At 54.2% G+C, this 21896-nt stretch overlaps 1 protein-coding gene across 4 annotated transcripts in view; it reads left to right on the plus strand.

Moving 5' to 3' along the window:
- Window positions 1-21896, plus strand: part of TMCC2 (transmembrane and coiled-coil domain family 2) — a 42432-nt gene that overhangs the window by 10383 nt on the left and 10153 nt on the right. For 2 of the 4 annotated variants that reach the window (XM_021063276.1, XM_021063277.1), the window contains exon 2: window positions 4323-4853. In XM_021063276.1, coding sequence (XP_020918935.1) covers window positions 4323-4853 — 531 coding nt within the window. Of the gene's footprint in view, window positions 1-4322; window positions 4854-15669; window positions 18170-18695; window positions 19158-21896 lie in introns of those variants that run through there. The other 2 variants (XM_013979612.2, XM_021063279.1) reach the window with 2 other exon arrangements.

Below are 21896 nucleotides of genomic sequence, written 5' to 3' on the forward strand. Positions count from 1 at the left end.
AGATGGTGCCAAAGTCACTGTGCCCCGAAGCATTTTCCTTTTGACCTCATGCAGCTGTGTTGGCAGTTTTTGGGGCAGACTTCCCCTTTGGGGGACCCACACCCAGGGAGGAAAACGGATGAAGCCTAACTGTTCAGAGACCACAGCCTTCTCAGGAAGGATCTTTCGGAAACATCTAGTCCACCCTTTCTCTCTGAGCGGATGACACCCCAAGGGGCTGGGGCCCTTCCTGCCCTTAACGATAGTGGTTGCAGAGACAGCGGTTCCTCTCCCCAGGTGTGGGCTCCTGGGCCCGGGATGCGCTCCATTGTGGCCTCCGGGCCATTGTGGGACAGTCCTTGCTCTTCCTCGTGGCTCAGGAGAGCTGTTTGTGTCCCACCTCTAAGTCCAGCTCTCTTGCCCTAATACGGGGCTTCGCTTGGCCACCAAAATGGTTTCTGGCAGCTGGGGAAAAGCAATAGTCAGGGTGGAGAAGCAAGTGACATTTCGTAGCTGGAACCTGTTAGTCAGAGCAGGTGGCGCTTTCTGTTGCGTTGGTGGCTAAGTTCCCTCAAGCTAGTCACCATGGTTTTCCTCATTTCCAAAACTTGTGGCTGGTTCTGTGTATGCGCTGGTTTTTTTTTTTTTTTTTTTTTTTACACTTAACCATGTTATGTCAAAACTCCTTAACTCTCTCCTCTCCGACAGACAGAGGTGGCCTCACCTGTGTGTCGTCCTGCTTTCTTGCTGTGCCCCTTGTAAGAGAGGAAAACCCTCTTTATTTAAAGCAACCTCCTTCCATTATTCTTTTTTTTTTTTTTTTTTGTCTTTTTGCCTTTTCTAGGGCCGCTCCTGCAGCATATGGAGGTTCCCAGGCTAGGGGTCCAGTCGGAGCTGTAGCCACCGGCCTACACCAGAGCCACAGCAATGCGGGATCCAAGCTGCATCTTCAACCTACACCACAGCTCATGGCAACACCGCATCTTTAACCCACCGAGCAAGGCCAGGGACCGAACCTGCAACCTCATGGTTCCTAGTCGGATACGTTAACCACTGCCACGATGGGAACTCCACCTCCTTCCATTATTCTTTGACTATGTGTTTGTTCTTTTCCCTCATCCCTGCCATTGACTTTATTAGCAGATTCCTCAGTGCTGCTGGGGCAAAGGGCCTGGGGTCACCCTGGCTTTCCTTCACCTGCAGAATGTATGGGAAAGTAGGAAAGGGAGACCCACACTGCCTGCAGGTTTTGCCCAAGTCCTAGAACATGGCAGGGGAAGACCCACCACTGCAGTTCAGGGGATGGAACTCCCCCGAGACCCAGGCATTTTTGTTTGGTTTTGATCCTGCCTGTGATATGGTTCTGGGACACGTGTAAATACTGTTATCTGCTTTAGTCTCGGAATCGGTGTGGGAGCCAGTGAAGGGAAATTAGACTAGAAGTTGGAGGTTCATCTTGTGACTCGGACGAGCCCTTCACTGTGCTGGGCTTCAGGGTCTCTTCCTCTGCAAAACAGAGACACTGACGCTCTGCCACATCTCACCTCCTAAGGTCAGGCTAGGATGACAGCGTATATTGGAAAGCACTTTAAGAAGTGCTGCTGTGCGATATGAAAAATAAATTGACCAGGGATTTTAGGATTCAAAGCACTATGGCAGATAGTGGTGGCTGCTGTCCCCAGTGCCTGCCCCCTCCTCCTGGGGCTCAGGGAGAGGAAATAAATGCCTCAGGACTCCGGTGACATCTTTTGCAGGGAACTCTGTATCTGAGTGAATGGGGAAGCAGGGCCTCAGTGTTGGGGTGCTGGGGGAGGGGTGGTGGAGAGAGGAGAAAGAGACCTGGAATAAAATGCTAGAAGGAGAACTTGTAATATGTTATGTGACTATTTGGCAGAAGTTGCTGTGCAAATGCCAGAGTCTGCTGGCCCTGTCCATGAAGCCTGGAGGAAGGTGTCCTGGCCTGTCCCTGGTGCAGGGGCCCCGGGTTCTGGCCATTTCCAAGTCTGGTGGAGTGTACTCAGCTCTGTCTGGCCTGCCTTGGATGTGGTGGTTTTATCCTGAGCAGATTCAGGTGGGGCTCCAGGCCCTGCCTCAGGCTGGCGCTGTGGAACCTAACATCTCCAGGGCTGCCCCTGGATTACATTCTTTTCTTTCTTTCTTTCTTTCTTTTTTTTTTTTTTTGCTTTTTAGGGCCGCTCTTGCGGCACATGGAGGTTCCCAGGCCAGCGGCTGAATCAAAGCTGCAGCCGCCAGCCCCACACCACAGCCACAGCAATGCAGGATCCGAGCCATGTCCATGACCCACACCACAGCCCATGGCATTACCAGATCCCCAACTCCCTGAGCGAGGCCAAAGACTGAACCCACATCCCCACGGACCCTAATCGGTTTGCCAACCGCTGAGCCACAAAGGGAACTGCCCGGATTACATTCTTGAGAAGGAGTGGCGGTCACCTTAAGGTCCTCACCTAAAGATGGAAATGTTGCCGCAGTTGCTTTTATTGGTTTCCGAGAAAATCAAGTGAGATGATGCAGGAAAAGAAGCACTAAACGGTTAGTGCACAGTGAGCTGTGATGATATAACTTATCTAGTCTGTAAAATGGGTGATATAAGGGCCCCACTTACTTTGAAGATTGTGCGGCGACTCAAATGAGGTGAAAAATGACACTCCTCCAGTTTGACACAAATCCACCGTAGTGTGCTTGGTTATTGACATCCAAGTAAGGGCAGCTGTCTGCCCAAGCCATGCTGAGGTGTAAAGTGACAATGAGTGTGGGGTTAGCGAATTCGGAAGATCTGAAGATGGTTTTTGGTTTGGTGTCTGTGTAGTTCAAGTTTTCTGCTCCGTAAGTTTGTATCAAGAACAAAAGAAAGGAGTTCCCAGTGTGGCGCAACAGGTAACAAACCCAACTAACGTCCATGAGGATGTGGGTTTGATCCCTGGCCTTGCTTAATAGGTTGAGGATCCGGCATTGCCGCAAGCTGTGGCTTGGATCTGGCACTGCTGTGGCTGTGGCACAGGAGGCAGCTGCAGCTTCATTCCACCTAGCCTGGAAATTTCCATATGCTGCAGGTGTGGCCCTAAAAAAGAAAGGTGAAAATGAATAGCTGGTTCTCATATGTATGCTAAAGTGGTCTCAGTACTGACTGCACTACGAGGGATGGCCATAGAAGTAGTTTATTTACTTTTTTACATTCACCAGTTTACTATTCAGGATACAGATGAAGAGGTGTGTGTGGTGAGGTTCAGAAGGGTCTTGAGTGCAAGGATTTCTGTGACTCAGGAACACTCGGATGTGCACCCTCTTGACATATGGAAGTATTCACCAACCCAGTAGCTTCAGTCCAACTTATTTTATTGCTATATCAGGAATGAGATTGGCTATATAAATAAGAAGAAATTATCCTGGAGTTGTATGGATCAAGACAGACTTGTTTTTTTCATGAACCAGGAATCCCAGGGTAGGTAGGCATTCATAGCTGGTTTGGTGACTCCATGGGACCATCAGTGCCCAGGCCTGTCCCTGTGTGCAGGAGCTCATCATCATGCCACTTACCCTGCAGTTGCAAGATGGTTGCTGCATCTCCAGCCATTACCTCCACATTCCAGGTGGGAAGAAGTAAGAAGGGCCATTACCTTTATTAGGAAAGCACATGTGTTCCCAGAAACACCCACTTTGCTTTTCATTGGCCAAAACTGTATTCTGTGGCTACTCCCAGACACAAGGGAGTCTAATGAGGCAAGAATTTTTAGCATGGTGCCCTAAGGCCTTGCAATTTGGTAGGAAAGAAAGGAAAATAGATATTGGGCAGATAATTAATAATATATGCAGCAACAGTATAAGCTGATCGTGTGACCCTGCTTTTCCCAGGGAGTGTTGCCATGAGGCATCTTTGGAATTGGATGTCTCAGGGTCCAAAAGAGCATCTTGAAGAAGGACCTAAGTTAGAAGGAAGCAGGGACTAGGGGGTAGAGGGAGAATCAGGCCAGAGGGATAAACCTTATGAGCCAAGTGCTGCCTCTATGTGCCCCTGAGCCCCAGACTGTAGCCATGAGGCTGTCATGACCAGTAATCTTGGACCCGTGTGTGTGGGTTGGGAATGTCCTGTGGGAAGCCATACAGGTACATTTCTTTATGAATGAGAGGAACGGGTCTGGGTTGCCACTTTTTTGCAAAGTGACCTTTTGCGGATGACAGGACATTCATAGGGGACTTCCGGAGTCAGAGGGCTGTAGGAGCTATATACTGGTATCCCAAGAACAGACCCCCTCACCTCTGCCTCCAACTAACGAGGCATTTGAGAACTTTCCATTCACCGTTCTTCATCTTTCCCCCTTAAGAAAATCCAGCAGCTCTCAGAGGGCTCCATGTTTGGCCACGGCTTGAAGCACCTGTTCCACAGCCGCCGCCGGTCTCGGGAGAGGGAGCATCAGACGTCTCAGGATTCCCAGCAGCAGCATCAGCAGGGCATGTCCGACCATGACTCCCCGGACGAGAAGGAGCGCTCCCCGGAGATGCACCGCGTCTCCTACGCTGTGTCCCTGCACGACCTGCCCGCCAGGCCCACCGCCTTCAACCGCGTGCTGCAACAGATCCGCTCCCGGCCCTCCATCAAGCGGGGCGCAAGCCTGCATAGCAGCAGTGGGGGCGGCGGCAGCGGGGGCAGCAGCCGGCGCACCAAGAGCAGCTCCCTGGAGCCCCAGCGCGGCAGCCCCCACCTCCTGCGCAAGGCCCCCCAGGACAGCAGCCTGGCCGCCATCCTGCACCAGCACCAGTGCCGCCCCCGCTCCTCTTCCACCACCGACACGGCCCTGCTGCTGGCTGACGGTGGCAACCTCTTGGCCGAGGAGGCGGAGGGTCTCGGTGACAAGGTGAGGCGGGACCGGAAGAGGCCTTCTGGGTGGGGGCTACTCAGAGGCAGGAGCCCCTTGCTAAGGGGCCTCCAGCCTGGGGGTGCGGTCACCCTGCTGCCTGCAGAGCTGTCTGTCTGATTGAAGGTGCCAGCGATAGAACTAAGCCAAAAGCAGGAGATGATCCCCAGATGGCTGATATTTGTTTGTTTAGGGATTTGTTTTTCAAAATTATCTTTCGTTGAGGCTGATAACTAATTTTGGTTTGTTTTCCTCAAATAAGCTCTCAAGAGGCAGTAAAGACAGTGGTTGTGAGCACAGACTAGTGTCAGTCCTGGTCCTGCCACTTATTGCCTGAGTCTCTGAAATTTTTTTGTCCTTCACTTTCCCCAATTGAAAATGGACGTGATCATAGGAGAGTTACTGTAGGATTCAATGGGTTCATACATATCAGATATTTGGAATGGAACATGGCATAGTATCATTTTTCGTCTTTTTTTTTTTTTTTTTTTTAGGGCCGCACCCGTGGCATGTGGATGTTCCCAGGCTAGGGGTCTCATCGGAGCTGTTGCTGCCTGCCTATGCCACAGCCACAGCAACGCCAGATCCGAGCTGCGTCTGCGATCTACACCACAGCTCACGGCAGCGCTGGATCCTTAACCCACTGAGCAAGGCCAGGGATCAAACCCTCATCCTCATGGTTCCTAGTCAGATTCGTTTCTGCTGCGCCACGGCGGGAACTCCCCATAGTATCATTTTTATTATTACCAACCAAAGAAGATAGAGGAGGAATCCACAGAGGGTTGTTTGGTGAGGAGAAAATCTAGTTCAGTACTTTCTGAATTTCTATATTCATTCTTTTATTCATGTAATAATCATATCTTGCATACTTGTTATCTGCTGTAAGAACAAACAGGCCAGAGGTGACATCCTCACAGAGCTCAGTGAACAGAAGGGAGGCAGATGGATGAACGAACAGGATGGGGCGATAAGGCTGTGTTAGAGGCCATGGGAGCTTGTTGGCAAAGACCTTCTGGAGGAAGCCATTGAGCTGAATCTTGAAGAAGGAATATAATTTAACCAGGGAAGAACTGGCAGGAGTGGTGGGGGAGGAAGCGTGTAGTGTGTACAAAAGCCAGCTAGCTCATGCCGGGGACTACCAGGGGTTCGTGGTGGTTGGAGCATCCAGCACTTTTCCGGACTGATAGTTAAGCAGAGGTTAGATCACAAAAGGCCTTACCATGTTGATTCTGGAGTAGGGTGAAGTTATCAATGGGCGTTAGGCAGGAAAATGGCAGGAGGAGGTCCCTTTGGGTCTCAGTGTAGTCAGTAGATTAGGAAGGGGGACGGGAGTGAGTCAAAGAAACCATTATCGGAGCTGTTGGTAGGGTGTCCAAGCTGCAGCAGTAAGGATGGAAAGGTAGAGACAAATTCAGAAGACCTTTGGCAGTTCGCACCCATCGTACAGGGAGAGAAAGTGGACGTGGAAATGAAGGAAGAAGAGCAGAAGAGGATTCTAGGGTTTCTGGGCTTAGCCAGTTTAGGAACGGGACATCTCTAGTTGAGGAAACACAGGAGAAGGAGCATGTTTGGGGAGGAAAGTGGTGAGTTCACTTTTGCACATGTTGAGGTGCAGGTGCCTCTGGGAACTCCCCATCTAAAGAACACCCATTGGGAGTTCTTGCTGTGGCGTAACAGGATCGTTGGGTGTGCTAGGACACAGGTTCCATCCCCAGCCCGGCATAGTGGGTTATGGCTCCAGCACTGCTGCAACAGCCGCTTCGGTGGCAACTGGGACTCAGAGCTGATCCCTGGCCCAGGAACTCCATGTGCCTGCAGGGCAGCCAAAAAAGAGAGAGAGAGGGAAAAAAAAAGGAACACCAACTGGCGGTTGGGTTCACGGAAGAGAAGTCTGAGGTTGGGGCTCATGCTCTGGGAGCCAGCACAGAACTTGATATCCTGGGGGTGTGTGAGACCCTTGAAGGGCAGGTGCTGAGTGGGAAGGAGGCCAAGACAGGGTTGTTGTGTGAGGGACAAGAGTCGCCAGTTCTGTAGGAGTGAACTCGGAGAGAGACGATGCTGGAGCATAAGGAGAAAGGCGTTTGATGAAGGAGGAAGTACACAACCGAGTGAAATGGGGCAGCAGTGACAGGTCAGATCTAGGTTGGGGAATGTACCTAGACAGTTGTTGGTAACCGTGGCAAGAAAGCAGTTTCCGTAGATTGAGGAGGTGGTGGAAGTGGAGGGCCAGCTCCTCTGGGGAGAAGGAGGCCACTATTGGTCAATGAAGCCTGGTTTTCTTTTTTTTGGGCGGGGGGCACACCTGCAGCATATGGAGGTTCCCAGGCTGAGGTCGAATCGGAGCTGTAGCTGCCGGCCTATGCCATAGCCACAGCAATGACAGATCCGAACTGTGTCTGCGACCTACACCACAGCTCACGGCAACGCCGGATCTTTAACCCACGGAGTGAGGCCAGGGATTGAACCTGAGTCCTAATGGCTGTCAGTCAGATTCGTTTCCACAGAGCCATGATGGGAACTTCTTCATTAGTTGTTAAAAGAAGGACAGGAAGGGCTGCCCATCCCTGGTAGGCCAGGAACAGGGCTTTTGACTTTATTGCAGTGAGCTGAGAAGTCATTAGGTTTTGTACAGATGAGCAGCACCCTGTAAGAAGACCACCCTGGCTGCTGTGTGCAAGGGACCGGGGCGTGAGCAGGGAGTCCGGCTTGGTAGCTGTTGAAAGCCTCCAAGGGTAAGGGGACAGGGGCTTGCTGCAGGATAGGAATGGAGGAAGTGACTGGATTTGCTTCAGAGATCAAACCGCAAAGGTTCCTGATGGCCGCGGGGCATGACCGAAAGGGCAGAGATGGCTCACATGTTTCCGACCTGGCAGCCGGAGAGAAGAAATGGACATGAACTGAGTCAGGGAAGACAGCAAATGGACCAGCTCTCTGCGGAGCTGTGGGGGCAGGAATCAGAGCTAATCTTTGGACGTGTTACATTTGAGATGGCTGTTAAACATCCGTGTGGAAATGCCAAAGAGGCAGTCGGATGTTGGAGTCTGGAGAGAGACTCGGGCTGGAGGCAGACACTTGGGGGTTGTCAGCATATTTCAAATGATGGTACTGGACCGTCTGCAAACATGGATTCAACAGCAGGGACGTTTGTGCCAAGAGTGAGATCTAGATGTGTCGGCTAAAAGGGAAGCTGTTGCTGTGGCTGTGATGTAGGCCAGCAGCTGTAGCTCCGATTCGACCTCAGCCTGGGAACCTCCATATGCTGCAGGTGTGGCCCCCAAAAGCAAAAAAAAAAAAAAAGAGTGAAAACCAGGCTTCACTGACCAATAGTGGCCTCCTTCTCCCCAGAGGAGCTGGCCCTCCACTTCCACCACCTCCTCAATCTACGGAAACTGCTTTCTTGCCACGGTTACCAACAACTGTCTAGGTACATTCCCCAACCTAGATCTGACCTGTCACTGCTGCCCCATTTCACTCCTTGCTTCCTGTTTAGCCAACACATCCAGATCTTACTCTTGGCACAAACGTCCCTGTGGTGGGGGGAAGGGAGACCCGCAGGGGCCAGCAGGATGCACCAAGTGGTTCAGCCCTTAGTGAGCAAGTATTTTGCCTGCAGCAGCTGCCAGGCCTGCCTCTCACTGCTGAGTCAATGGGTACTTTTTAAAAATCAAATTAGAGCAGTCCTGTCAAGTCAGGGTCTCGGGTCCTACAGCCGTTTTATGAGGAGGGAACTTTGGTCCAAGCATTTGGAGCAGGGCACTGTTGGAGGCTGCGGAGGGGTTGCTGATGTTTGCGGACTGGAAATGCAGGGAGCTGGGGAGCAGGGGTGGCGGCAGGGCTGGAGGGGAGCATCAGCTGGGGAGCTTCTCCATGAATTTTGTGTTTGGTCTTCACACGGCCCCCAAGATATCTGGGAAGCAGGCAACATTCTGTCCTTGTCGCTGGTGGAAGACCAGGGCCGGAGACTCTTGGGTGAGCTGACAGGGTAGGGGTGGGGGGATTCCCTGGGGTCGAGGTGGGAATGGGGGAGATGGTTATTTCTGTGACTGCGTTATATCCTTATTTAGAACTTTCATCTTTCCAACACTTTGTCATATGTGTTGCTTGGTTAGTCCTGATATCCCTGTGAAGTTGTCAGAGCGGATAATATTGACTCCATTTTACAGATGAGCAGACTGAGGCCTAGAGGAGTCAGGAGGCCACTAGCCTGAGGGCACACACCTAGTTCATGGCAGAGAGAAGACTAGCCCCGCTGTTTCTAGCAGGTGCACAAGACTAAACTGAGATCCCCGAAACCACCAGGGACCATTTCATGCAATACCCGTGATGAGCTGGTTGCTTTAGCCTGAGGATGGTGACTTTATCTCTTTACCATTTTCTCTTCCACTGTACAACCTTCCTGACCTGGTGCTGTCCCTCTAGGGGTGGGCGTGGTCCTGGGGGAATGTGTCCATGTCCCAAGGAAAGGGGTCTTCCAGTCATCCGTAAACCCTGCTCAGTCAGCTGATTCCCGCAGACCCAGAGGCAGTTGGCTGGTGTGAGAAGCTGGTGATGGTTCCACCCTGGGCTCTGGGCATGAATAGAAGGGATTCTTTTCTCTCTAGTAAACACAGCCCCACATGGTCTCTGCAAGCTCCCTGGTGATTACTAGCGTCTATTTTTAATTCATAAGCCTCCCCCACTCCCCACACCCCTTGCCATTGTTCCAACTCAGCAGCTGGCTTTCGGGCCAGAGCTGGCCCTGTCAGGGGTTGAGTTACCCAAACACCCTGGAGGCAGCTGAGGTTCCTCAGCTGTCCTTTGAGGCTCCCCTCAGCCCCTCCCTAAAAAAGGAGGGGACCTGGAGCCACACGCACCGGGAGCCGGGGTGCAGCAGAGGGGCAGAGTGGAGTTCCCGGTCCCAGGAAGCAGGTCAGCCTTGCTGATGTCGTCTGCAGGTCATCAGAGCCACTTAGCGTCTTAAATGATTCCCCTTTCAAAACGAAAACAGATTGTCCTCTCAGACTCGCCATTTCTGCTTTCTGCTGTTTGTGTGACTCCGAGCAAGCCAGTCACTAAAATGGAAAAATAAAGGCATCATTATTGGAGCCCTGGGGCATGGGGAGGTGAAGAGAGAATGAAGGGGAGGTCTGAGGTCCCCATTTGTGTGTGGCCTTAACCTCTGGAACCCCAGGTCCTGGAGGCTGCAGCAGGAACCGCTGGTTGTATGTGCAGTAGCAGTGGAGTTGGGCTGCCTGGTTCCTTGGCAGATAAGTCCATCCACCTCCCCCAGCTACCCCCACCCCATTTCTCTCTTTCGCTGAGCAGCAGTTCCTAGAAAACATAGCGAACTCTCAGGAAAATGGAATAACTCTTCTATCCTGCCTTGAGGACCTGCTCCCAGCCTCTCAGGGAGTGGATCAGCTGCAGGGGTCGAGGCTCCTATTCTCTTGCTCCCACCTTTGGCTTGGTCAAGGCTTCCCTCTCGGCCTTGGTTGCAACCTCTCCCCAGGGTCGCCGCATTTAGAAGGCTGGAGGGTCTTGGGAGAGGGAGAGCACAGGAGTGCTGGCTTCAGAGCCAGCTCTGCCAGCCTGGCCCCCTGACCTCTGCCAGCTGGTCCCCCTGAGGAAGAGGTGCAGCATGGGTGGGGGATGGGAGCCCAGCTCACAGAGGGTGACCGGAGCCCTGGGAGACCTTAGCCACAGGCCAGCTAAGGTTTGCTGCCCCCTGGCTTTGCACCTGGCAGGCAGGGTGGGAGAGAGGACCCGGTGCTGTGGGCGGGCGAGCAGAGAGGTTAGAGGTGACGTCATGCTGGATGCTGCCTCGTGGCCTCGCAGAGGTGTTATCTGTTGGCCCCAGATGCCAAGACCTGGGGCGATAGCTCATCACCTAAACCAGAGCAGACTCTGGACGGCCTGTCCTGTCCAATCCTCCACCAGATTTATTCAACAACAAGATTTCTTCTCTGCCCTGGCATAAATAAGCACCCCTGTTTACTCCAAGGGATGGCACGTGAGGGCCACCCTTAGCTCCAGGCTCTTGCCAAGAAGACAAATCTTTTTTTTTTTTTTTTGTCTTTTGTCTTTTTGTCTTTTGTTGTTGTTGCTATTTCTTGGGCCGCTCCCGCGGCATATGGAGGTTCCCAGGCTAGGGGTTGAATCGGAGCTGTAGCCACCGGCCTACGCCAGAGCCACAGCAACGCGGGATCCGAGCCGCGTCTGCAACCTACACCACAGCTCACGGCAACGCCGGATCATTAACCCACTGAGCAAGGGCAGGGACCGAACCCTCAACCTCATGGTTCCTAGTCGGATTCGTTAACCACTGCGCCACAACGGGAACTCCCAAGAAGATGAATCTTGGCAGAGGTCATTGAGGGGCCTGGTTTATTTATGTCTGGGAGGTGGGTGGAGCCCTCTATGCCGAGAGGTTTGCCAACAGGTCCCCTTGGCACCTGCAGGAGGCTGGCCCGTTTATCTGTGAGGCCTCCTGTTGTGTCTGAGCTTTTATAGGCCAGGTTCTATGAGAGGCTGACAGAGCCTTGTCCAGCTGGGCCCGCTGGCCTGTCCACACAGATGCATCCAGCTTCAGAGTTGCATTATACTCTGCTCGAGGGTGCTCGGGTCTGTGCCAGCCTGAATTCACATCCCGTCGCTGGGAAGGACAACTGCTGTCTCTGTTCACCTCCTCCACCCTGTCGTCCTCTCTTCCCTTCCGTCTTCCTCTCTGTGTGCAAAGCCCTCTTGGGCAGAGGGGTAGTCAGGAGGGCCTCCCAAGGCGGTGCCCACACTGTCAGCTGCTCGCCAGGCCAAGGCAGGGCAGCTCTGTACTTTGCTGGAAACCTCTGCCCCCCATCTCAGTGATTAAAAGTCCCTGTTTCCCAGGACCTCCCCACAACAGTATATCTGTGGTACTGGTGAGTGAAGAAATTCTTCCTTGGTGTTCCCATCGTGGTGCAGGGGAAAGGAATCCCACTAGGAAACATGAGGTTGCAGGTTCGATCCCTGGCCTCGCTCAGTAGGTTAAGGATCTGGTGTTGCCCTGAGCTTTGTGAAGCTTGCACACATGGCTTGGATCCTGCATTGCTGTGGCTGTGACGTAGGCTGACAGCTGTAGCTCCGATTCGACCCTTAGCCTGGGAACCTCCATAGGCCACTGGCGCGGCCTTGAAAAGCAAAAAAAAAAAAAAAAGGAAAAGAAAGAAATTCTTCCTTTAGTCTGATTGGAGTTCCTCATGTGCAGATGGAGCCGCCTTGCCTCTTAGGGGTTCTGTCTAGTTAGATGAGGGGCCAAAAAATGAGGACTCCCCCTTACCTAAAGCTCTGACACCAGGGATCATAAGTAGCAGCAGCCTCTTGACTTTAGAACAGGATTTTGGACTCAGTTGCTCCAGCAGGCAGTAAGGCCTGTGGAATTAGCCCTTTTTCACCTCTCCCCTGCCCCCAACATCCATGACCTTATTATTATTATTTTGTCTGTGCCTGTACCATGTGGAAGTTCCCAGGCCAGGGATTGAACCTGTGCCAGTGCCAACACCAGATCCTTAACCTGCTGAGCCACCAGGGAACTCCCATGACTTTCTCTTTAGATAGAGCATGCCCAGTGCTCTCCAGATTAGCTCCGGCTTCTGAGAGTACAAAATCCCCTTGGGTACAGGGCGTGAAGTTAGATAATGTCCAGATTACCTAGCAAGACCTGATGTCATGCCTACTCAACCCACCTGGCTCTAGGCACGGGCCCAAACTAGCAGGAGACCCTGGGGCCCTCTGCAGCCTGGGGGTAAGATGCTGCCAGCCCAGACGTGGTGGGAGATGCCAGGCAGGCCCCTAGCCTTCCCCCCCAGGAGCCTCGGTCCCAGCCCCTCAGACACGCCCCAGCAGAAGGTATGCTCCAGCTTTGGGTGCCAGCCCCCCAAACCAGGGCTGATAAGAGGAGCTCTCTGTCATCAGTTGAGGGGCTGGCACTGGCGATGCAAGTGTGGGTCCTGGGAGCTGGCATTGGTCTCCCCAGCCACCAGGCACATTCCTTTCTGGATCTACCACATAAGATGCGAAATGTGACCCTGGTCCCCTCTGGTGCCAGATGAGGCAATGGAAATACAGTATCAGTTACCCGATTCCTGCTCTGCCTCTTCTTTCTTTTCATAGGTGCAGTTTGGGCTTTTTTTCTTTCTGCGCCACGGGGCAGAGGACGCTGAAATCGGAGCCGCAATGAGCGTGCACACCCGCTGCTTTCTTTCTAGGCTCCTAGGGACCCCAGAGCTCCCCTGAGCTGCAGTGGGAGCTGGAGGCAGTGAGTGGAGTTCCGGGGGACAGTACCCTTCTCTGACCTCCCCGCTGTCTCCAGTGACAGGCGCTGGGGTGTGGCAAACAGCTTGTCTGGCTGTTCTTTGCCTCCTGACTCCTTCCGCCGCCCGGCCCCTGCACCCCCAGCCTGCAAAGGCTGCCTCTGCTGACCTTGCTTCTTTTGTCTCCTTGACCTTCCTCCAAGTCTGGATTTGGGGGGTGTGCTCACTGCATCCTTTTCTACCTCTTTGGATACCCCATTACCGGGACCCCAGAGCTGGGCCAGTATCTGTAGCTCATGAATAATTCAGCCTGCTTATTAGACGCTAAATCAGATCCTAAGTGATACTGTGACCAGGAGGCCTCCTTTGGGTGGCCCGAAAGGCGAACCCTGCCCTGGAAAGAAGAGTGCTCTCTGTGATGTTAACTTCGTTGTATAAGGTTTCTTCACTGCCTGAGCAGACAGCTTCAGACCCAAATATTATCTGGGCGCCATGCCTGTCTCCTGGCTCCTCAAGGGTTTGGGGTATGATGGGCACCACCCCCCGACTATGCTGGCCATGGCTGGGGCCTTTGACATGTCCCTTTGAGCCTTCCTGACTCCGACACCCAGTTGAACAGCATGCTGCACTTTGCAGACAGCTTTCACGTACATTTCTTCTTGAATCACATCAGCTCACAGCAAGCTCTGAGCCCTTGAGTCAGCAGGATGCCCCAAGAGTTCTATGTTTCAGCTTTTAGAAAGGACTCATCCTAACTTATTCTTGGCAGATCGGGTGGGGTGGAGAGTGCTCTGCTTCCTAAAAACTGCCCCTGAAGGAGATGCTGCTTCCTCTCTGGGTCACTTTCTCCTGGACCTATCCCCGGTGTCCCTTCCCCCAGGGAAATAGAAGGCATGGTTTGTTCCTTTTTTTCTACCTGCCTGGCACCAATTTTGATTTTCCTAGAAGTGACCTAGGTGAGTGGTCCTCTCTACGGCTCGGCATCTGGCTCATGTCTGTGCCCGAGAAGGACTCTGTAACAGGAGTGCCCGTGGCAGTAGATGGGCAAAGGACCTGGGGACGTAAGGGGTGACCTCCCCTTTCCCTGGAAGCCGCTGAAAGGTGGCGCGGTGTGTGCACGCCCCCCGGCTCTCTCCATGCTGGCTTCACCTGTCTGATTTCCTTCCTTCCTTCCTTCCTTCCTTCCTTCCTTCCTTCCTTCCTCCCTCCCTCCCTCCCTCCCTCCCTTCCTTCCTTCCTCCCTCCCTCCCTCCCTCCCTCCCTTCCTTCCTCCTCTTTTTGCTCTTTATGGCCACACCTGCGCCACATGGAGGCTCCCAGGCTAGGGGTCCAATCAGAGCTACAGCTGCCAGCCTATCCCACAGCCACAGCCACACGGGTTCGAGCCGCATCTTCAACCTACACCACAGCTCACGGCAACGCCGGATCCTCAACCCACTGAGTGAGGCCAGGGATCGAACCCGCATCCTCATGGATACTGGTTGGGTTCATTACTGCTGAGCCACAATGGGCACACTCCCTCTGTCTGCTTTTCCAACCTCTGCACATGCTCCCAGGAAACGTGCCCACCTGGGTTGCTCTAGTTCATCCTGAAGAAGGTGAACGTTCCTCTTGCATGTCCCAGATGGGCTCTTTGGTGACAGACGTTTCTAAGAAAGGGCACCTGTTGGCTGCTCAAAGAGTGGGTGCCAGGGGAAGGATCTCTGAGTGCTGACCACTTCCCAAACCCCTGTTTCCGAGAGGTGAGCTTAGAGCAGCTGCCAGCCTTTTATGGGGGACTTGTAACTGCGAGATTTTCACTGCACATTTGGAACCTGAGGTTTTTTCTTTTCTTTTTCTTTTTTTTTTTTTTTTTTTTTTTTTTTTGGTAAGGCCTCACCTTGTATTGGAAGCTACTAAATTTAGCTGCTTTTCAGCGTTAGTCTTTGCTCCTAAAGCCTATGACTTCTCAGCTTTCCCACCCTTCAGAATGTGTGCGTGGCTTGTGCTTTTTTTTCCCAAGAGAAAGAAAAATAAGTCGGAAGAGTTTTTGAGTGTGGTGGGGCAGGGAGGGGGGAACCCAAGGAATAATAACAAGAGCAAAGGGAGGGACAAAAAATTTCATATTTAAGCGTATTACAAATTGTTACCTTTAGAATGGGTAAGCGCTGAGGTCCTGCTGTACAACACAGGGAACTCTCTCCAGTCTCTGGGGATAAACCATGATGGAAGATAATATACAGAAGGGAATGTATTTATGTGTGTGACTGGGTCATGTTGCTGTACAGCAGAACTTGGGGAGTTCCCGTTGTGGCGCAGTGGTTAACGAATCCGACTAGGAACCATGAGGGTGCGGGTTCGGTCCCTGCTCTTGCTCAGTGGGTTAACGATCCGGCGTTGCCATGAGCTGTGGTGTAGGTTGTAGACACGGCTCGGATCCTGCGTTGCTGTGGCTCTGGCATAGGCTGGCAGCTACAGCTCTGATTAGACCCCTAGCCTGGGAACCTCCATGTGCCGTGGAAGCGGCCCAAGAAATGGCAAAAAGACAAAAAAAAAAAAAAGAACTTGGCACAACATTGTAAATCCACTATACTTCAGTAAAAGTTAAAAAAAAAAAGTGAGAAAAAAGAGTATCAAAGAAAGAAGGGACATTGCATGAAAGCAAGGGAAAGAGGAAGAAAAAACTTAACTAAGGGGAAGCCAGGGGAAGAGGGCTGAGACCCGCTGGCTGTGCCTAGGGTCTTGCATACACGACCTGGGCTTCCCTCCAGGGTCCTCTTCCAGGACAGCTAGAGCCCATCTGTCACCCTGGCCTCAGGCTGACTTGAAACAGCAGAAAGAGTGAGGCCCAAGACGCCTGCCCCGGCTCAGATGGGGCCTGTCCCTGCCAGGCTAGCAAGGAGGTGGCAAGGCGGCCAAGATTTAACTGAAAGTCCACTGGGTGGCGATGACCCAGCAGCACCCTCTCTCTGCACAAGGACAGTTGCTGGGTGGCTCATGTCTTTTCAGAGCCTGTTGCTTTCGTGCCGTGTCCTCCTGCCACTCAGCGTTGCTCCATGTGTAGCCATTTGGAGCTCTGTCTATCCGAGAGAAAATGGTGTGCGTGTGTGTGTGTGTGTGCGCGCGCGCACGTGCACAGGCTGTACGTACACATGTGAAGGAGCCTCAGGACTAGTCATTGATTTCAGTAAAACCTATGCTACGTCAGGCATTTTTACTCATTTGATCCTCACTGCAGCCCTGGGGAATAATGATCATAGGTATGATTTTGCAGCTAAGGGAGCCGAGACTGGGCTGCAGAGCATCTCTAGGACTCGGCTCATCTACCTTCTCCTCTGTCTCCCGAGGCTGTGGGTCTCATTCCTAAGGCTGCCCCCTCCAGGCTGCTGCTCTGTGGGTGCCTCCACTTCCTCTAGAGGTTGTGAAGACACACGCACCAGGCCTGTCACCAGGCCCGTCGAGGCTGCATTGCTAGCGAGTGGCAGGGTGAGGATTTATAGCAGGCCTTCTGACCCAGGCCTTCTGCCGCACCACTGAAAGCATAGCCAGTGCCCGGGAGCGAGGTGACTTCCTGTGACACATTCTCCTCCCCCCAGGGCTTTCCGGGTGACACCCCCCCCCTCCAGTACCTCCCCATGCCCTTGTGGAAAATGAGCCTTGCTGTCTTGACCAAGGTCACCCAGCAAGGGTGGAGCTGAGACCCAGATCCGGTCACTGTGGCTCCTGGGGCCCCCACCCCCAGAACGTGAAGCTCTGCATCCTTGGCAGATTTGGGAACTTGTCAGACTTGGAAAGACAAGAACAGACTCCGGGGAGGGGGGGAACCTCTGTCCTGCTGGCGTGCGTGGCAGACGCCCTCCTGGTTCCTGTGGGTCCCTTTTCTCCTGCAGGACTGGTTCACCCTGAGCTCTATCTGCCTTTTTCCTGCTCTTCAGTTATTGTCCTGATGGGAGGGGAGCTGCATCTTCTCTTTCGGGAGATGCCAGGCACCGTGTTGGCAGTGATCCTCCTCAGGGTCTAATGGTGGTGCAGTGAGGCCTTGAAGGAACCTCTTGTTGGTGCTTCTGAGCCTTTACGGTCCCAGGAAGAGAGAGGGAAAGCTTGTGAGATGTCTCGAGGGTCCCAGGGCTCAGCTCACTCAGCCCCCTCCTCGCCCCTGCGTCCCTGTTGCCACCGTCTTCTCTCTCCCCCTGCCCCTGTTTTGCTTGTAGGGAAAGCTTGCCCATCTGAGCTTGGTGGAGCCTAGAAAGGAGGGGGCGGAGGAGGGATGTCTTGAGTGTGCAAAGACCAGGGTGCCTCCATGGCTGCCTAGGACAGACCACAGCAGATGGACTGCCTTCTGTCGCAGCTCAATGAGATAGAGCAGGCAGTCACTCCACAGCCGTGCCTACTAGAGAGGGCCAGTCTTATGCACAGTGAAGGGTCTGGATGAGTTAAGATCTGATCCCTGCCTTCCTAGAGGCAGTAAGACCTGAGACTTGTTTATGCAAGAGGAACAGTGCACAGGGCCCGAACCACAGAAGGGAGGTCATCTATAGACACGGGGTGCTGCCACTCCTGACCCCATGTGCCCCTGATTGCACGTGCTTGAAATTGCCAGAAATTGGGACCTGTGTCATGTGATCTTCCTGGGCTCCTGTCCTCACACACCCCAAGTCATCAGCCACCATAAATGTTTGTAAAGTTTCCACGAGCCTGGGGTGTGGGGACTCCTGATCTTGGTGTTTTGGCTGAGGTGCCCTGGCATTGGGCCCTAGAGATAGCACTGGACCCTTATCTCTCTGCACCTTCTTGAACTTGGGGCCGCCCCGTCAGCATGATCCACACCAACACTTAGTATTTAAGCCCTGAGCCCCTTGCCAGGCTCAAGTGGGTGCAGATCTGCGACGTCTTTGACTGTGGGAAGCTGCCATTAGAGAGACCCCGTGGGGAGCCCTGAACTCTGCCGGCCACCCTGGCGTCCTCCTCATAGCTTGTCTTTCTCGACTGTGGCCCTCTGGCCCCCTCTGCTGGCCACTCACAGGATTTCTTGCCAGGATGTTCAAGATGAAGTCCAAGGAGGAAGAGACTGCTGTGAGTTTGCCATCCACGTTTTATCTTGTGTGTTTTGGCCCGGGCAGTCCCAGGAGGGCAGGCAGTGGGAAGCAAAAGCTAGAGGGGAAGTAGCTACAGTGGTGTCCAGAGCAGAGAGTACATTTCTAGGATCTTAGAGGAGAGGAAGTCCCCCGCTTAGGCTGGCTGCTGTCTGGTTCCTCCTGGAGGTTATCAGAGTAGGAAGGATGCCTTGGGAGCGATGGTGCCTTCAGCCAGTGGGCAGGGCAGCAGGGGACTCCAGGCTGAGCTGCTTGTATGAAGGACTGCCATGGAGCAGTCGGGGCTCCAGCCCTTTAGGTTTTGAAGAGCTCCCCTCCATCCTGGAAGCCTGGCTAGGAGGCCCCCTTCCATCCTGAGGCTTAAAGAGTCCATGGGATTGTTCCTGTTTGTGAGAGGGGCTTCTGATGGTTAGAGGTGTTTGCGCGTGTGCATGAGGGGAGGGGAGGGGCATAGCATCTGTCCGGGTGGGTGAAAGTTGCAGGTGCACGTGCTGCCATGTGCTCCCTGCGTTGCCATGTGCACCCCGCCCCCCCACCCCAGGCAGGAGTTGTCGCCTGTCACACCCTGGTGGCCTCATGCCCATTTGGACTCACAGTGGCAACAGCTCGACTTGGGGATGGGCAGAGTGGAGGTGGGGGCCACCTCGTCAGGGCTTGGTCCGCCCGCTCGGTGGTGATCCTCCCTTTCTCCTCCCAGATGGGAATGAGCAGCCGTGAGCCCCGGGGGAGGGGGAATCTCCCTGAGCAATCCGCCCCTAATCCCCACGCTGGGCCTCAGACTGGAGATGGCGGCTGCAGAGCCCGGGGGCTCGGGCACACCTGCTCGCAGACCCCGGCTTTCCTTGGCAAGCCCAGTGCTGCCCAGGGACTGTGACCCTGGGAGTCTGGCACAGCCGGCAGAAAGTTGGGGCCTCAGAGCCCCTGGCACCCCATCGCCAGCATGGCTTCGGGAATCGGTACCCACGCAGGTGAGGCCCTCGTGAGGGTGGGGTCGTGGGGTGGAAGGAGGCCATTTCTGCAGTTTATCAGCGGGCCGTGCTCCTCTCCTGCTCTGTCGGAGGGAGGCCCCCTCTCCTGTCCTCTCTCCATTGCAGAGCTGGGAGAGGGAGGAGGGGCGAGTACCAGGCCTCCAGGCTTTTTCGGCTGAGGGCTGCTGGGACGATCCCTGGGGTTGGGAGGGGGGACCTCCAGAAACCAGTGACCAGGCGTCACTCCACTTGCAGCCAGAGTTGAAGTTAAGTGGAAAGGGTGTTCCTGGTTGTGGTCGCCTCTGCCGAGGCAGAACCAGTGACAGGGATGAGAGAATCAGTGAGCACGACCCCCAGTGGACAGTGGGAGGGTCCGGAAGGAGCAAAGTGTTGGGCGCAGCGCTTGGAGCTTTCAGAGCATTTGGAGGATGGAGAATGGAGGAGGCCCCGAGGTGGAGGGCGGGGGGGTTCCAGCCAGGAGTGTGGGTGTGGGGAGGCAAAGGGGACTGCAGGACATTTGTGTGGACAAAAGGGCATTGTTCTCTGCAGGGCAGGGAATGAGGCAGCTGAACGGAGGGTGTGGTTTTAACCAGAATCAAGGGGTGGACCGAACGGAAAGGACTGGAATCTGAGGGCTGGATGAGAGGAGGGTCGTCCTGCCAGGAAGGGTCACCCTTAGGATCAGGATGGGAGGAAGCACCTGCCAGTTGTGGGGGGGCTGATTGAAGCCTCCACCCAGGGTCAGGCTGCCTGGAGATCGCAGGTGCTGCATGAATGGATGCATGAGTGAGGTTCCTTGTCTGTATGGACTCTGCACCCTGCAGTCCCTTATAGCAGCGTGAAATTCCTTGGAAAGCCGCTGAGGGCACCCTTAGGAAAGGGGTGCGGCACCAAGAGCCAGATGCCTCACGCGTCTGCCCTTGGATCCCTTGTGTGGTGGCTGGGGCAGGAGTTTTTCACCCCCGTCTTCCCCACTGAACAGACCTGGGGGCATGTATTCCTCCATGTGTATCCTTTAAGCATCTGCCTCCCTGCCCTCTGGAGAAAAGCCACTTAGGCTCCCAGGCACTGGTGGAACCCCTGGGTGGGCAGGTGCCTTCCCCTCCCCCTCCTGGCTCGGATTGGCCATGACGATGTCCCCACTGCTGATGCCGTGTGGCTTCATAGTGCCTGCATGTCCCCTCCAGGAAGGGAAAGAGCCAGGTGCAGCCCAGCAGGCTGTGCCTCTGATTTGCTGTAAGGACGAAGGGTTGGAATAGTCTTCCCAGCCTGCTTTGGCCAGAATGTCAGGTTGGTGCCGGAGATGTCAGGTTGCCAGCGTCATCATAGGGTCACACCGCCTCTTGGGCAGAGGGAGTTTAGCTGGCCGTGGCTGTTCCTCTCTGTCCTGTCCCGGCTTACCTCCCGTGCCCTCGGGGAGCCAGCAGAAGAGAGGAACCTGTATGTTCCACATCCTGAGATGGGTGCTCCAATCAGAGTCACGGGGCCAGAATCAGCAGATGGAAGCACCTCTGCTGAGTCACCCAGGCCTGACAGCCCTGTCACGCTCTCCTGCAGGGCTCTTAGCCACTGCTGCCCAGGCCCTGCTTGGGGCAGCACCCTGCGTGGACCTTGGCCCGCCTGGCCAGACTCACAGACAAGGCTAGGTTGACACCTGACTCCATTGCCTTCAGGCCACTTGTCCCAGGATGACAGGGCTGCCCTGCTCTCCTAAGGGAAAATATAAGAACCCCAAAGCTCTCTTCTTTCCTATTTTTTTTTTTTTTTGGTCTTTTTGCCTTTTCTAGGGCCGCTCCCATGGCATATGGAGGTTTCCAGGCTAGGGGTCCAGTCGGAGCTGTAGCCACCGGCCTACACCAGAGCCACAGCAATGCTGGATCCTTAACCCACTGACTAAGGCCAGGGATCGAACCCACAACCTCATGGTTCCTAGTCGGATTCGTTAACCACTGAACCACGACGGGAACTCTGTCTTTTTTTTTTTTTTTTCCTAAGAGTGACTTTAGTGTTGGCTCTCCAACTCCTGAGCGGGTAGCTAGGACGGGAAGGCCCCATCTTCTGTGTCTGCCTGCTCTGGAGACCTGGACAGGAACATTGTGTCAATGTAGGAGGGGGCTGCTTGTCCCTGGGGAAGGGGAGTCACAGGCTGAGCGCCCTGTGTGGTCTCTTGGGGGCCTGGGAGCACAGGTATGGAGCGCACAGTGCTTGCAAGTGTGATCGTTGAGAGGGTCCACCTTGCAGAATGTTTAATATATTGGCACTGTGGCTAGAGGAACAGAACCGCATACGCTTCACAGTTTGCATGGCTAGTGCCCCTCCCCTCCCCGCAGAGGAGTTCCCTGTCAGCCTGGACGCCTCTGTCCTGATAGTCTTCTCAGGGACCCAGGCTGCTGGGCTAGGGTGAGAGGAAGAGCCGTGTCCCGTGTCCGGGCGGGGTTGACATGAGGATATGAGGTCAGGCCCTGGAGGAGTTGGGAGCCAGGCCGGGAGCCCTGTTACTGGCAGAGAGCCTAATCCGGCTTCGCTCGGAGCTGCTGGAAGCGGGGAAGGAGGAGAGTCTGAGGGACTGCGGGGCCTCTTGCAGGGGGTGCTCCCAGGGGTGTGTGGACTGTGGGTGGGGCTAACTGAAGCAGAGGCACCAATAGGGAAGTTGGGCCCCAGACACTTCAGATAGCATCCCAGCTCTGGCTCTTCCAGAATGTTCATCAGTACATCTTGGACCCCGGTCTCTGTGTGGAA

The sequence above is a fragment of the Sus scrofa genome, chromosome 9, assembly GCF_000003025.6.
Source record: "Sus scrofa isolate TJ Tabasco breed Duroc chromosome 9, Sscrofa11.1, whole genome shotgun sequence".
NCBI lineage: Eukaryota > Metazoa > Chordata > Mammalia > Artiodactyla > Suidae > Sus > Sus scrofa.